The sequence below is a fragment of the Siniperca chuatsi genome, linkage group LG4 (assembly GCF_020085105.1).
Source record: "Siniperca chuatsi isolate FFG_IHB_CAS linkage group LG4, ASM2008510v1, whole genome shotgun sequence".
In the NCBI taxonomy this organism is placed as follows: domain Eukaryota; kingdom Metazoa; phylum Chordata; class Actinopteri; order Centrarchiformes; family Sinipercidae; genus Siniperca; species Siniperca chuatsi.
The window spans coordinates 2,081,780-2,097,187 of NC_058045.1; the positions used below are offsets into that span (position 1 = coordinate 2,081,780).

Sequence of the window (15,408 nt, forward strand, 5' to 3'; positions counted from 1 at the left end):
AGATGACTACTGGCCAGATTACCATGAAAATTGGTCTGGATATTCATTGTCCCCTAATTATTTTGGTTAACCCCTGTCTCTTCGTCTAACATCATTGTCAGGTCAAAATTTCTGCCCAACCAATAACAAATACTTCAAAAACTAATAGCTGGAGATTTGCTTTAATGAGAACTAACGTCTTGGTTGAACTGGCATGTTGCCAATAGTTCAATCACAAGGCAAAAATGTAAACTCTGCATACACGACAAGTGATTAACCCTTTTGATTTCAATGATTCATACATGCAGTGCACAGACTTTCGAACACCCTGTCTATAGCAGACACATCAGCCATGTTTTTGATTGTCTGTCTGACGAAGCACACCTGTAACGGCACTGGGCTGTGAGGCGATTTTGGTGTAGACCATAAGTATAAAGTTCTATAAATCCATCCAGGAAGGGAACAGAAATGCGTCCATTTTAACTACTGCTGCTGCCTACACTGATTGGGGGTGGAACAGTTTTTAGTCTTAAAATCTTTTTTTCCTCCACTTACAGGCATAACTACAGGATTGTGTATTAGGCTGTGAACTCCGTTAAAACTGTGACAGCAGTTCTGCAGTGGACAGCAGCTGCTGATGTGATGCTTTTGCTACATGGCTGGTGTTGACAAAGGGGGAAAATGAAAATGTAAAATGGACGCCAACAGCAGGGTGGTCAGCGGACATGGTTCTGTTCATACAACATTGGATGTCTGACACTCTCCACTACACAGACATGAGAAGTATAATTTAAGTTTAAGTTGTCATATTACACTGTATTCAATGTATAAACTAAGTTAGGAACCAGGTCAGGTCAACCTGCATTAATGACCATGAGAGAGGGTTACTATCTCCCCCCATATAAACCACCTGTTATCATGTGATCACACTGGTGGAGACTGGGAGATATGGTTGGAAGCTCCAGAAAAAGCTAGTAAGAGACCCTTTGAATTGAGATTATTTTGTCACACACCAAGCTAAGTGCTCCAAGCCATTGCTAACATAGCTTTGGTGTTGACTGAAAATGACATAAAGTGGATGGAATGATGAAAATAATGCACTCCCAAACAGAAACCAATTAAAACAGAGCCAATGTCGGACTGACTAATTGAGTGATTACAAAATGAGGGCAGACCAGGACTGGTAAAACTTGGGGGTCCTTGACAAGAGGAAGATGTGGATACAGTACATACCACACTTAACATACATGCTGCCTCCAGCCATTTTTTTTTAAAAACTTCTTTGAACTTTGTTATGGAAGCAGCATGTATATTAAAAAAATGTTTGAAACCTCTCGTTTCCCAGAAATTACTTTAAAGGGGCACTCTTTTGATTTAGTATTGCATTTTAATAGATTTGGGGGCACAGATAGCTTTTGTAGCTTTTAGATGCAAATGCACAGCGCTCTATCAGCACAGACGACACGCTAACTCAGGATTACAGAGCGCCGTGCATTTGCATCTAAAAGCTACAAACCACACATTTGAAGACAGCGAGGTGAAGATTCTAAGTAGAGAGAAGAGTTGGTTTGAATGGGGTGTCAAGGAAGCCATTTTTGTGAAGAAAGAGAACCCCTCTTTGAACAGAAATGGTGGTCTGAGATTCAATCTGACCAAAGTCTATCATAGTGTATTAGCACCTTGGTCACACCAATCATATGCTAATCAGGTACTTAACAGTGATGAAGTAGAGGCAGCTAGAAAACAATAGGCCTGATTACTGATTACTGGGCCATCATGGAAACTATTAGGTCAGTTTCAGGTGAAACTAGCTAATTAACAGATACTCAGGTAGACTCCTTCCTGAGGGCAGGGCTTATGTAACACAGAGTAGCTTAAATTTCTAGTTCCCTTCCCATTTTTTCACAATTGAGAATGACTTCCGGATGGGAGCCGAAACGTCTTGATACTGAAAACAGTGTCCAGATGACTACGACTGAAACCTTTTCTACAATAGAACACTCCTGGAAGAATGAGGGACTACACAGTCTTGATGTGTAAAGAAAGTAAAACACAGGAGGTATTTCATTTCTTTTTCTGCCTAACATATTATTTTTCACAGCTGTCAACTTGACAGCTTAACTCTACTAGCTGATTTTAAACAACTTTTATCCAGTTATACTTGGACTTTTATGGACTTGTATTTCATCATTGTGGGTTGCATTTTTAGGTAATTGCAGGGCTAATTGTTAGCAACATTAATACGGATGGGCAATATCACAACTTCTGATTTGATCTGATACCAAGTATCACCAGGCTGGGTATTGCAGATACAGATACAGAGACCAAATAATCTCACATCTGACACTGTCAGCATAAATATTAAATATTATATTATTTTATCATTGATTTTGAGAAATACATTTCTTCCCTAAAAAACTTATCAAACAGAAATCATCAAAATAATATCACATTATGTCTCTTATGTACAGTTGACCTATGTGCTTCTACATGTTACTCCACTTAATTGCTTTATTAATTGCATTACTCCCCTTTGCTTCTGAATGTGCATTTGTTTTTTACTGCCATTGGATTGTAACTGTAATGTTGGATGATCCTACTTTTGTTAATTATATGAAAATTTAAAAAAACAACAACAAAGCATTTGAGCTTGAGTAGCCAGGTTACTCAGAGAAACCAGGTTATGCAGGTAATTGGAGAACGTGTGTACATGCACTGTAGTAACCTGGTTTCTGTAAATAAGCGTATACATCAGCAGATCGGTATTCAAATTTCTCCCTTTCCCACAACCTTATTTTGTAAGTATGGCTTTCTTGTTTTAACTGCATTAGTGATAGAAAAGGCTCCGTTGGTCATGACTTCGGTGTGTGTATGTGTCAGAGCAGGCTGACTATACCATACTTACCATATATATAATGCTCTATTTAAGTCTATATCTGACCTATTGAAAAAAAGTGTAAAAAAAGAAAAACATTACTCGTGTCTTGTATTACTACTTATACTCCTCAGGCTCACATTCTTAAGAACAATAACCTTAAATATTGGCATATCTTGACCACAGATCCATTCTTCACCCAGCATTTTAAGGACCCACCTCTCTTTGTTTATAAAAGAGGACCTAACCTGCGAAATAAATTGGCTAGAGCCAACATTTTGCCTAATTCTAAACAGACTCTCCTGGCTAACCTTAAAGACGGAAACTACCCCTATGGTAACTGTGCCAAATGCCATAATACTTGAAGAACCAATGACTTTCGACATCCTAGGACCATAAAAAAATTTCCAGTAAGGGGAGTTATCACATGCAATTCAAAAAATGTTGTCAACCTGTTGAAATGCCCATGTCATAAAATCTATGTTGGTAAAACTACCCACCCTCTTAAGCAAAGAGTTAGTGAACAAAAAAGTTCCATAAGAGGCAAAGTTATGAACTATCCTGTAGCCTGTCACTTTAATAACCACTCACATCCCATTTCCTCCCTTAGGTTCCAGGGCATGGAGCAGATTACTCTTCATAGAGGGGATGATGTTGACAGGAGGTTATGCCAGAGAGAGCTTTTTTGGATTCACTCCTTAGGAACATTGCAACCACTGGGTCTCAATGAGGATTTTGCTATGAATAAACTATAATAGATTCTATATGCTCATGTTTGACAAGTTCAACTGATTGAGTGAACTGAACAAGTGTTCTGCATTAAGGCTAATCAAGTGATGTTCTTTTAACCTTTTTTACTGCTGCATTCACTTGATACCTGTTCTTGCCTTAAAGAGGGTCTCTGACCAAAAGTTCGCTAATTAAAAAGCTTTTTGCACAGATTTGAGGGTGCGGAAGCTTTTTTTCATTGGGTTTGATAGTCTGTAGCTTCAGCCCCTCAGCAATGTCTGATCCCGGGTGAGTGGTATTTTTTTGAGTGTGCATACACATGTCAAAATGCAAAGGGTGTTCGATGTGTTCTTTGAGTCTTCAAAATTCTCACAGTTGTATTTTACTCCCCTTGTGCCTCGATATCATGTGATATGGGATTATTTTCCCAGTATCTTTATTCAAGAGCCTGTTCTTTTAATTTGAGAGCACAACTTATTGATTTCAGTTCAGATTTTGTAATGCTTTCCCTCAAAAACCTGCCCTTGCACACAAATAGCCCCTGCTTGCACTTAGATTTCAGAATCAGAATCAGAAATATTCCAGAGGGGAAACTCTTTTGTTACAGCTGCTCACTGTCACGTCAGTGCACATAGAAATAGAAGTACTAAGCAAAAAATTTAATACACTATAATACAGGTCAGATAAATTAAGTACCAAGTGGGTATAAGTATAAAATTAAAATAAGTGTAAGGTACAAAGTGGATTTACCGGTTGATGATAAGTATGTGCAGTATAATAATACAATGTAATAATATAATATAATTTGCTCTGCTCCAACTGTATGCTTGCACTCAGATATATTGTTGCTTGCACAGATTTCCTGCACACCCACTTCAGCCCTTCTCCTTGCGCTCAGGCTGCTTCTGTGCTCTCGCGAAATGTCTGCTCTCAGATTTCTCCTCTGCTCTCTGATTTTTTGTGCAATAACCCTTTCAAAATCCCCCAACCAATAGAATGCCAGGTGTAGTGTTGACCAATGAAATGATCCCTGCCTTGTTGCAGGTGCATTTGCTTTACTTCTTAGGAAGTAGCCTATTTATTCTAACCCAAACCATGATCTTTTCCTAAACCTAACCAAGTAGTTTTGGTGCCTGAACCTAACCAAACTGTCACCTGAAATGTTTTTCAGCCAGCTTTATTTTGAAAGTCTAACTGGACATCGCATATTATTTATTATTGCTAACTTGACCGAAAAAAAACCATTGTGCATGCACAAAAGATACTAACAACTGAAATACATCAGTTTGAAAGTCGTGCTGAGTGTCGCAAAATAAATGGAAAATTCATGTCCATGAATCCTATAGATTAAATTTTGTGACTATTTCAGGAACTGCCGTGAGACTGTGTTGCTATTTAAGGTATACAAGGACAAACAAACAAAAGAAATAAAGGTTGCAGGCATTTTAATGGGACATGTGAGCCTTCTATTGATGTGTGGAGAGAGAGCACAGCAGGTCTGACTCCACTGACAGGTGGCCTCTTGTCTTGTTTTCATGTATACTAGGTATGAGAGAGCCACAACACATATATGATGTTGGTAATGTGCGATACCATTGTGATACCACTTTCCATCACTGCTCTGACTGTCACTTTAACTGCTGAGCTCCTGAAAAACTCCCGAGCCAGACAGCATGTTGTGTTACTATGCAACCGTGAGTTGTCATGTCAATAGTTGTGGCATAACTGCATATCAGAGTTCTTAATATGGTGATTTTGATGTTTATTGCTTTTTTCTTTTGTTTTGATATGTTTGAAAACTTAACATAAAATGTAACTAATGTATATGTTTTTTTATGTGGTGAAATGTTCACTATAAATCTTGCTGCACCCTTGGCCCGTCCTCAAGGCACCCCAGGGTGCCATGGCACCCACTGGATTGTTTTGTCGAAACAAAAGAACATATACATCCAAGCTACTGTGTTTTTCCAATTCCCAAATCAGCAATCGGATCAATTCTGCTCACAAATTTGGGATTTGTTGGGTCTCTGTAAATAATATTATAAAGAGTACGGTCTAGACCTGCTCTATAGGAAAAGTGCAATGAGATAACTTCTGTGATGAATTGGCGCTATACAAATAAAATTGAATTGAATTGATATGCTGGAAGGAGGAAGAGGAAGGGTGTGCGTGAAATGTCAGTCGTGGCTTTCAGTCATTATTCAAATTCCATACTGATATCAATATGTTAAATTAATCAAGCCCTGTTCTTAGTAGATATCAAAGGTTTCATTCCCAGTATACTGCTGCCTTAAGTGGATATTTGGCAAAGAGTGTGTGCGTGCATGCGTGCGTGTGTGTGTGTGTGTGTGCGTGTGTGTGTGTGTGTTAGTTCAACTCACAGTGCATAGTCAGGGATGATTTTCTTGGTGAAGAACTCCTCTACTCCTTCATCCACTCTGCCCATCCCCTTACTGGCCTCACTGTCTACCTTTGAATCCTGTATCAAAAAAACACAACAATATAACATACAGTATGTACACTTTGCATTGTGTGTGTGTCTGTAGATGTTTGTTTGCCTTCTGGAGGAGAAAAAAATACACGCAAAAATCCAATATGCCTCTTTTTTTCTTTGAAGTGGTTCATTAACTTGCATTAGATAATCTGTATTCAAATGTAAAAACCAGCGAAAACAGTATTTTTGATTCTGTCTTGACATTTAGTATTAGCGTGAAACTGGTCCATTCACGTTTGTTTCAGTCGAGAGATATCCATCTAATATTCCACTGCTTTCATCTCACAGCAATCATGGGGAACAGACTAAGATTATTGAAAACTACAAAGATTAGACACACCACACATGGAGTATTTTTACCAATATACACAGAGTTTTAATGTCGACAGTCAGACAGAAGCACATATTTTACAACTGAAAAAAAAAGGGAACACACTGGGTGACAGGTGGACTATATGACTATAGTCATATCACAAGGCAATTCCCAAATTGCTTCAATAAAACAGAAACAGACATTCATCAAAAACAGCTAGTCTTGCTAATGTTTGCTGTAATTTGCATAGAAAAGGCAAAGACAGGAATAACACTAAATTTAGATGAAAAGGTGGCTGGAGAGATGTAGACGAGGACTGTCAACAACAGAGATAGCTGGAGGAGAGGGAACTTCATCAGAGTGAGGTGAACTTATCTGAGCTTTGGCTTTGACCTGGAATCTCAGGGCAGTAACTGGATCAGAAGACAAAGAATAATTTGACACTGAAGTCCCTTAGATGGCTAATTGGCCAATCGTTTAGGCCTTTGGCTTTATTGAAAAAGCTATGCCTTTATAAGTCCTCAGTCCTAATTCTTTTGAGCGTGCTTTTAGGGTTCCATGGGGCATTGTAATGTCATGTCCTTTGTTAAAATATTCCCTTATGATTTCAATCTCCTCTTCCATCCTTTCAAACTCAGTTTAAAATTCGTTCATGGACACTACTCAGAGTTGTACACAATAGAAACAGGAAATGACACTGAACTGTCGCCAGAGACTTGGGTTCTGTCCAATCACAAACAAGAAGTGTTGTCCCACCTTTTCCGTAATCTGAAATGTTGCTGTGTTTTGTGAAATGTTGTTGTGTTAAAGTTCTGTAAACCTGTTGAGGACATCAAAGCTGTGGACCAGTGAAGCTATGGAGGACCTTTGGGCGTGCTTGGACTGGACTCCCCTCCCCTACAGCAACAACAACTCTCTCCATCATGGAGAAGGACCTCAACAGACTGTTCAGGAGGCAGAAAGCAGCCGGGCCAGACTCTGTCTCTCCATCCACCCAGAAGCACTGTGCCGATTAGCTGTCTCCGGTGTTCACTGACATCTTTAACACCTCACTGGAGACATGCCATGTGCCAACCTGCATCTAAACCTCCACCTTCATCCCCGTCCCCAAAAAAAGACCAGAGGGCTTAATGACTACAGACCCGTTGCCCAGACCTGAGGTGCTGAAAATATACAAAATACAGCATAAACTTAAACTGATATTGATTTTTTTAGGTGGGCCTTCTTCTAGGGGGCTAAAATACATTCTGCTGCTGACCTTGTCCACAGCAATGCATTGCTTATCTTCCAGCTCTGCGTGCTGACCACTATCTACTGCAGGTAATACTGACTATGGATAAGTACCTCACTAATGTGTATTGTGTCCGCCATCTCGACAAAAAAAGAAAATCACGGTGCTGCGTTGCAGCCAGAGTTCAATAAAAAAATGTCAACTCTTAAGTTCCAGCAAAGACTGTTAACCCATCTAGACGAGGAAGCGGGCAAAGAAAGACCAGATACTAGCAAAATACGTGAATTCCTGACAGTTTTATCATCGAAGGAAGAAGGTTTAACAGACTTAGACAAAGGCCTTGAAGATGAGACTGCTACAGACGATCTGGAGGCGGAGGTTCGGAGCACTATTGAATACATGGACCGCATTCTCACATGGAAGGTTCGCGCCATCATTGAAAGATCACTGGAGGCCACGAGAAAGACCGTGAGAGGGCGAGTCTCACTAGTGGGGGTAACCATCGCAGTACAAGCAAAGCAGACGCCACTTCAAAAAACCCGAACTATCCCTTTAATTGATAATGACAATAGTTGTTAGTTGTTAATTAGACAAGAAGCAGCAACAAAACAGCTGGGACAAACCATGAAAAATGAAGGCCAGCACGCTGACATTTATTCAAAGGTAAGGTAAAAATAATGCAACATTATCAAGGGCTGTGGATGTGGACATAAAGCTAACGTTACTTTCGTGTTTATAGGCCATCAGTAAGAATGAGTGCAGAATTAATGCAGGCTGTCAACTATCTCTAAAGGAATATTACTGCATTAATGTTAGCTGCTAATGTTTTAGCTGCTCATCTCAAGCTAAACCCAGACAGTAAACAGTATTTTAGTGAACAAGTGAGTGAATTCAGCTTCTGAATGATCACGGTGCTTTGCATTTGAGAACACACAACTTGCAGTAATGCTAGGTGAGCAAGAATGACAGTGAGTGAGCGGCTCTGTTCAAACAGCAGATTTTCCAATGACAACTTGATTTACTGAAGTGTGTTGTATTACCACAGAGCAGAGTGACATGACACTGTGTGTTACAACCTTTACAGTATGGTAGTAACAGGTAAACAGTGCCTTTTTCACTAACCTCACCATAGACGAGAACAACATCTATAACCATGGTAACTGAACACATCAAGGGGCACCACTGTGGCGTAGGGGTTAAGGTGCCAGCAATGAACCACAACGTAGCCTCAGAATGCTTAGAACACAAAAATGCACAAGACTAACATTTCACAGATGAAAACTAGTTTTGTTGAAAAAAACAATAACCAAATGACAAAAATTTGAATGCATGGAGTCATACATGAACTCTCCGCAGTCATAACAATGGGATGTTTTCGTGTTCATGAATGCAGTATTTGTCTCCATCTTTCAGCTCTTTCCATCTCTCTCTATCATCCAATGAAAATAATGTGCCTCTCTTTCATTCTCTACCACCTCCTTTACAGCCACCTGTCTCTATGTGCTACATGCCAACATGGCACTTTGTCGCACAATTGTTGGCATACAGACTTGCTCTCTCTCTCTCTCTCTCTCTCTCTCTCTCTCTCTCTCTCTCTCTCTCTCTCTCTCTCTCTCACACACACACACACACACACACACACACATATAAACACATACACTTGTTACTAAGGGGCAATGGAGCTGTCTCCACAAACCAATCTGCACATCCACACACCCATTTTGTGGATGTGGCTAGTCATACATACAATAGGCTGAAAAATAAAGCGACATCTACACAATTGAAACTGTGTACATCAACCTTTGTCAAAGGGTTTTACAGTTTTTACTGTTTACAGCAACAATTGTTGATATAATTAGGTTGGCGTCTATGGGTAAGCAGAGGGCAGCTTAATGCAGAGCCATGGTAAATGGACTGCATTTATATAGCGCTTTTCTACCTTAACGGACAAAGTGCTTTACAATCTTTGTCCGTAAGTAAAGCTTTACCAGGCAGCAGATGGACTGGAGAAGTTGGTGTTAACAGGAAACAGTGGAAGTAGAGGTCATTACAACAATTACAACATTACCTTATTATGAAAATAACCTACAGACTACACCATATTTTTCATTAACTTGCTCCAGATTCTGATGATATGCATATGATAGCAACTTCAGCAACATTTCCTGCATGCCACTCCTCAGATGTTCTCTGTCCTCCTTTGTATGATTTGTGTAATTTTCCACACCTGGATGTACCACACCTGTCCACTAGATACCCTCACTGAGTTTCCTGCCTCTGTGAATCACCTGACTGCCCTTGTAATCAGGGACCTTTCCCTTTCAGGGACTCCTGCTCGTTGCTTATAGTTCCTTAGTATACAGTACAGTTGAAAGGTATCCTATGCATTTGCCAGTATTCATTTGCCTGAATACTGTTATCCTGCCCATTCTTTTGAAATCCTAACAAAACAATCATTGTTATCTTCATTACAAGGACTTGACCCCCTTGTTATGTGATTGGTGTGCTTAGTGATCGCTGATGGATCAGCAAATTACTTCCATGTCTTGCCTGAACTAATGTCACTCATTTGTAATAAGATATTAAAATGGGACAAAATTCCTAAATTAATTTTTTTTTCAGGATGACAGAGGATTGGAGTCCTTCCAAGCCTTCATGGGAACAATGCAAGGAGACACCCATGATTGATCTCCAGTCCATCACAGTGATAATAGAGACAGTCCTTTGATTCATGCAGTGTGTTTTCCAGTAGAACATGGGTAGAAATACCACACAGGAAGGACCAGGAATTGACCCCCATCTTTATCGCTACAAGGCTTGCTGAGCCAGTCAGTACTGGGTGGGATCTAAATTGTAAGCAGAAATAATGCTGTCAATATGGGTGTACTTGGATTATTGTTCAGGATTGGCTGCTATATACAACAAAACAGTAATGACTCGATAAAGCCCCTGTCTTGTAAAAATACAAAAAAGTAAGACCTAACTGTGGTTCTTAAAAAGGTCTTGAAATTGTATCAGAGTGAAACACAATGGAAATACTATCATTTTGCCTTTTTAAATAATCTCTCATAACAGTTTCTGTTCAAGTGCTTGTGGATGCATTACTTGTGGTTTAAGTATGAGCATTAGGCAATTTTTTAAGGACAAACATATATGTGGTTTTCTACCTCAGTATCCTGTGTGCCGTCACTTTAGCTAAAAGTTTAGAGGAGCTGGCCATAGCAAATTAATAGTGCAGAAAATAACATACAATTGCACATTTCTTCACTTTGTCCAAAACCAACTACAAAACAGGCTCTATGGAAAAAAGGGACACCCCAGGTGCATTTATGTAGACTTTACACTGTTTTTTATGCTGCTTGGCAGCTTTTCTTCTGTAAATCCAGTGTTCCCTTATTTTGTCAAAACAGAATCTCAAAAACAATGTGTGAATGTGTTCACACACACAAGATCACCACAGATGAAAAGAAACTCTCTTTTTCCATTTACACAGTGACATCACAGAGAAAGAGACCCCCATTAATGTGAAAACATGAATAATTGAGTTAGTGAAAGCATTCCCAGGAGAGAGAGAGGGAGAGAGAAAGAGAGAAATCAGCACTGGGAACAACCTAGGAAACACCACTCCCAAAATGCATGTGCCTATTCTCACACAAGCACTCACACATACACACATGCTGTGTGACTACATGGAGCAGGAGAATGCAAAGATAAAGATGCTACTATTATTACTACAGTATTATAGAAATGAAAGCAAGAGAGCAATATATAGATAGATAGATGTAAAGTGGGTGTTTTGCTGCATTAACTTAAGGATCCCAATCATATGAGCAGAATACCCTCTATCCCTCCATTCCTCCCCTCTCCTCCCCTCTCTCCCTTTTTTTCTATCGTGTTTTCTACATTCCCATCATTTTCTCCTCAGGGATCCCTCAGTAGTCGTGCAATTAGCTTCCTACTTCATCTAGCCTCCCCTCTATTCTTCATCCATCTCTCCTTTCCTTCTATCTTTCATCTTTCCATCCCTACATCCTGCTTTCTACCTTTTACTGTGGCTGTTTTTGATTGAACATATATGCCAATATAATGCATATTTTGTATGCGCATATATTATTGTGGGTATGTATAAATGCAAATGCTGTGTAATTTCTGCATGATTATATACGTATATGTATATGTATGTGTGTGGGTGTCTACGGTCATTGGTAAATGTTTATTGGTATGTGTGTGTGTTCTTACCTGAGGCCTGGAGGAGGGGGGCTGTGTGTTTGTGCGTCGTGGCCGTGGTCGGGAGGCAGTATAATGCCTTAGAGTCTGTCCGTGGGTGGGTAGAGGCTCCATGGGAGAAGCGGGGGATCCAGAGGCGGGGAGGGGGCCTGGGCTGGGGCCGCAGCCTGGGAAGGGAGCCACTCGTCTGGGTAAGCCTCCGCAGCCAGCAGCCTCCTCCTCTGGAGCTCGAGCAGAGATGGAGTAAAGGAGGGGGAGACTGGGAGGAGGAATGAACGATGCTCCTCTCGCTCCTGGTATTACTGCTGCAGCATCCAATTCCGCCACCTCCACCCCCCTCTGTCTCCCCTCCCTCCGTCCTGGGGGGGAGGGGGACGTGGAAGTGGAATGGGAGGGACTTGAGGCCGTGAGTGTCAGGGGGGTTGCTGTTGGCAACCGAGGGAGGCCACACCTTCCTCCTCCTCCTTCCTCTCCAGCACCTCCTTCCCTCTCTCTCTCTGCTCCTCTGTCCCTGGTCTGCTGCTCCCAGTCTGCATCCAGGAGACCTGAGAGTGAAGCAGTATGACTGGTGAGATGATGAAAGAGAAAAGGATCAAGGGAGGAAGGGAGGGAAAGATGGGGAATCCAGCCCACGCAGTAAGCATGCTATTTGCTGGAATGTATGTATATCTAGGACAGGAAGAACTGTATAGGGAAGACATGGGGAGAATAGAGAGACAAGAAAAAGGAGAAGTCAAGACAGTAGGATAGAGGGGGAGGAGAGACTAAGCAAGGAAAGAGGGGGGACAAACGGGGTCAGAGCAGAGCATACAAAGAAATAATCATTTAAGCATAGACATGCAGAGAGAAAAAAAGAGAGGAAGCAGAGCAGCAGATGGGTGCTGCAGTCATGCTGTACTGCACACAGGAACACAGTTATCAGCCTGTCACACAAAGCTAACACAGTCATATACACAAGACAAGGTAAAATATGGTAGGGTTAAACCCACATTGTTATTAATCTGTCAGGGTCCCTTGCGGGTCAAATTATTTTAGATGCCTTTGGAATGCAAATAGATTAATGCATTTTTAGAAACAAAATGCTCAGATTTAGATTCTTTGTAAAGATACTTCATAAAATATTGACCTAATTCTTTTTATGACCTACATCTGTCAAACACAAATATACAGAAACACAAAATTATGGTGTGTTTTATTATTACTTCTTTTAAAGCTATCCCCCAATCAAACAAAAGGAGCGGGGGTTGGGTGTTGTGAGCCAAGGCTCCCCAAATCGCCCCATGTTTCCCCCTCCTCATCCAACTTCTGTCCATCTCATCTCTCCCATGGTGAAAGTTACTGGTGTGAAAGTAAAAAGGCCATGCTCCAATTAGCCAAACAGTGCTGTGTGTTTAGCAATGCACATCACATATGAAGAATACAACGGTACAATATGAAATACATGATAGGAGGTTAAAATTTATACCTGAGCTCAGATGTCATACTGGATTGCTAGTAGCAAAACAGATTTAAATGTGGTTGACAATGTAATACCATCAAATTAATGAATAAAATCTTGATTATTATTTCATAAGTAGTGTGATTTTATAAAATTATGCCATAACTAATGTAATCTTTCACACTATTACATACCTCTTATTAAAGGTCCAGTGTGTAACATTTAGGAGGACCTATTGTCAGAAATGGAATATAATATTTATATTATACTATTATATAGTATGTTTTCATTAGTGTATAATCACCTGAAAATAAGAATTGTTGTGTTTTTATTACCTTAGAATAAGCCCTTTATATCTACAGAGGGAGTGGGTACGCTTCAACAGAGGTCACCATGTTGCATTGCCATGTTTCTACAGTAGCCCAGAAAGGACAAACCAAATACTGTCTCTAGATAGGGCCTTTCGCGTTTTTCGCAAGTTTTGTGGACACCATAGTTTCTCCTACACACTTGGAAAGGGAGGGTGAGGTGAGCAGTATTCAATTGGTTGCAATCTGCAATTTCACCGCTAGATGCCACTAAATCCTACACACTGCTCCTTTGTTGGTTTAAATAAAAACGGATGTAAAAGATTTTAAGTACAAGGGTGCAATTTTGTTCAATTTAAATAAGCTCATGGTCCTAGGTGGAAGAATACTTCTTGATTTTATGACTCCATGAGTTTTCTTGTAGCGCCACCCTTTGGACACCCTTAACATTTTTGACCCCCTCTACTGGTAAAGCAGTAACAAAACTGTCATTATGTTGCACATTACATTCAACATTTTGGTATGGAGGTGTCATATCGACAAAAAAAAGTAATCTCAAATAACTAATAACTCCTCTTGAATTGCTACTATTTAATTAATAATTTGTGATGTCAAATTATTTAATTTGTGCTCTTGAATTATTAATTCTTGCTCTCAAATTACTTAATTCGTGATCCCAAATGACCAATTCATGCTCTTAAATTTCTAATTTGTGCTCTTGAATTTCTTAATTTATGCTTTTGAATTATAGCGAAGGGATGAATTTAGTATTTGCAGGCATCTCCAAACCAAAACCCAGCTGCTAGCCTGCCACTAACATTCAAGTTACTGTAACAGCAGAAACTGAAGTTACAGGTGGCTGCTCCGGTCAGTTAGGGAGGAAACCCAATAGTGTCAGCAACAGACTGGCAGATGCGTTTTGGTATTGAGGTGCCTGCAAATACTGAATTCATTCCTTCACACTAATATCGCTATCACAGTCATAATATTTCTCCTTGTCCCCTCTACACTCTTTTTTATACAGTTGTGATAACATTCGATGTAGTTTAAGCAACCCTATCTAGCTTTGGCTGCTACCTCTTAGCTGCACATACCACTGTGTAACGTGGTATGCAGTGCAAAATATACAGTGACAGTTGTCAGGCCATGGGCAATCTAATCTTAATGATCTGCTCGGGTTTAATACAGTTATATACACACAGACTATACAGACTTTAGATGAAGTTATGCAAATATACTTAAGCTTCTCTATATTAGCTAGTCAATAAGCTAGTCAATATTCTGTAACTTTAAATTATAAGAAAGTTTTATAACACGACTGTACAATTTTTTTTTTTTACGGTTTTGAGTGTTAATTTAGTAGTTATCAGTGTAAAAACACAGACCAATAAAGTTATTTTACATTTTTCTTACTTACTGTGTGCATTTATTTAAAAATACAGAATGTTGTTTTTTAATGCATATTTGCTGTTTATGCATGTCATATACACATTATAAAACCTAATGAAAATCAGTTTTATAGAACTGTCCTATAAAAGGACTTCCAGTACAGTGTAATAAAAAAATACGACAACTGCAATGCCTATTGTAACTTAACAGTAATTTTTTCCGTTTTCAAACATTAAATGTATGGTAAATTCATTAAAGTTTACACATCATCAAAGAAATTACATGGAGATATCTTTTCCAATACTTTGTATTGATTGTATTTTTTTGGTGAGCATTCTTGGTATTTTGACAGGGAAGATATTTTAATCTCTGTGCTCTAGCATAATAATTGTTTTTTTATAATGCACTGGTCCTTCATATACACA

General features: G+C 39.6%; 1 protein-coding gene across 6 annotated transcripts in view; it reads right to left on the reverse strand.

Annotated features, from left to right (window-relative positions):
* The window catches only part of carmil2 (capping protein regulator and myosin 1 linker 2), a 135,356-nt gene that overhangs the window by 30,078 nt on the left and 89,870 nt on the right, over positions 1–15,408 (reverse strand). For all 6 annotated transcript variants that reach the window (XM_044193205.1, XM_044193204.1, XM_044193206.1 and 3 more), the window contains 2 exons: positions 11,861–12,393; positions 5,965–6,062 (listed from right to left, as the gene is read on the reverse strand). In XM_044193205.1, the coding sequence (XP_044049140.1) occupies positions 5,965–6,062; positions 11,861–12,393 (631 nt within the window). The remainder of the gene's footprint in view (positions 1–5,964; positions 6,063–11,860; positions 12,394–15,408) is intronic.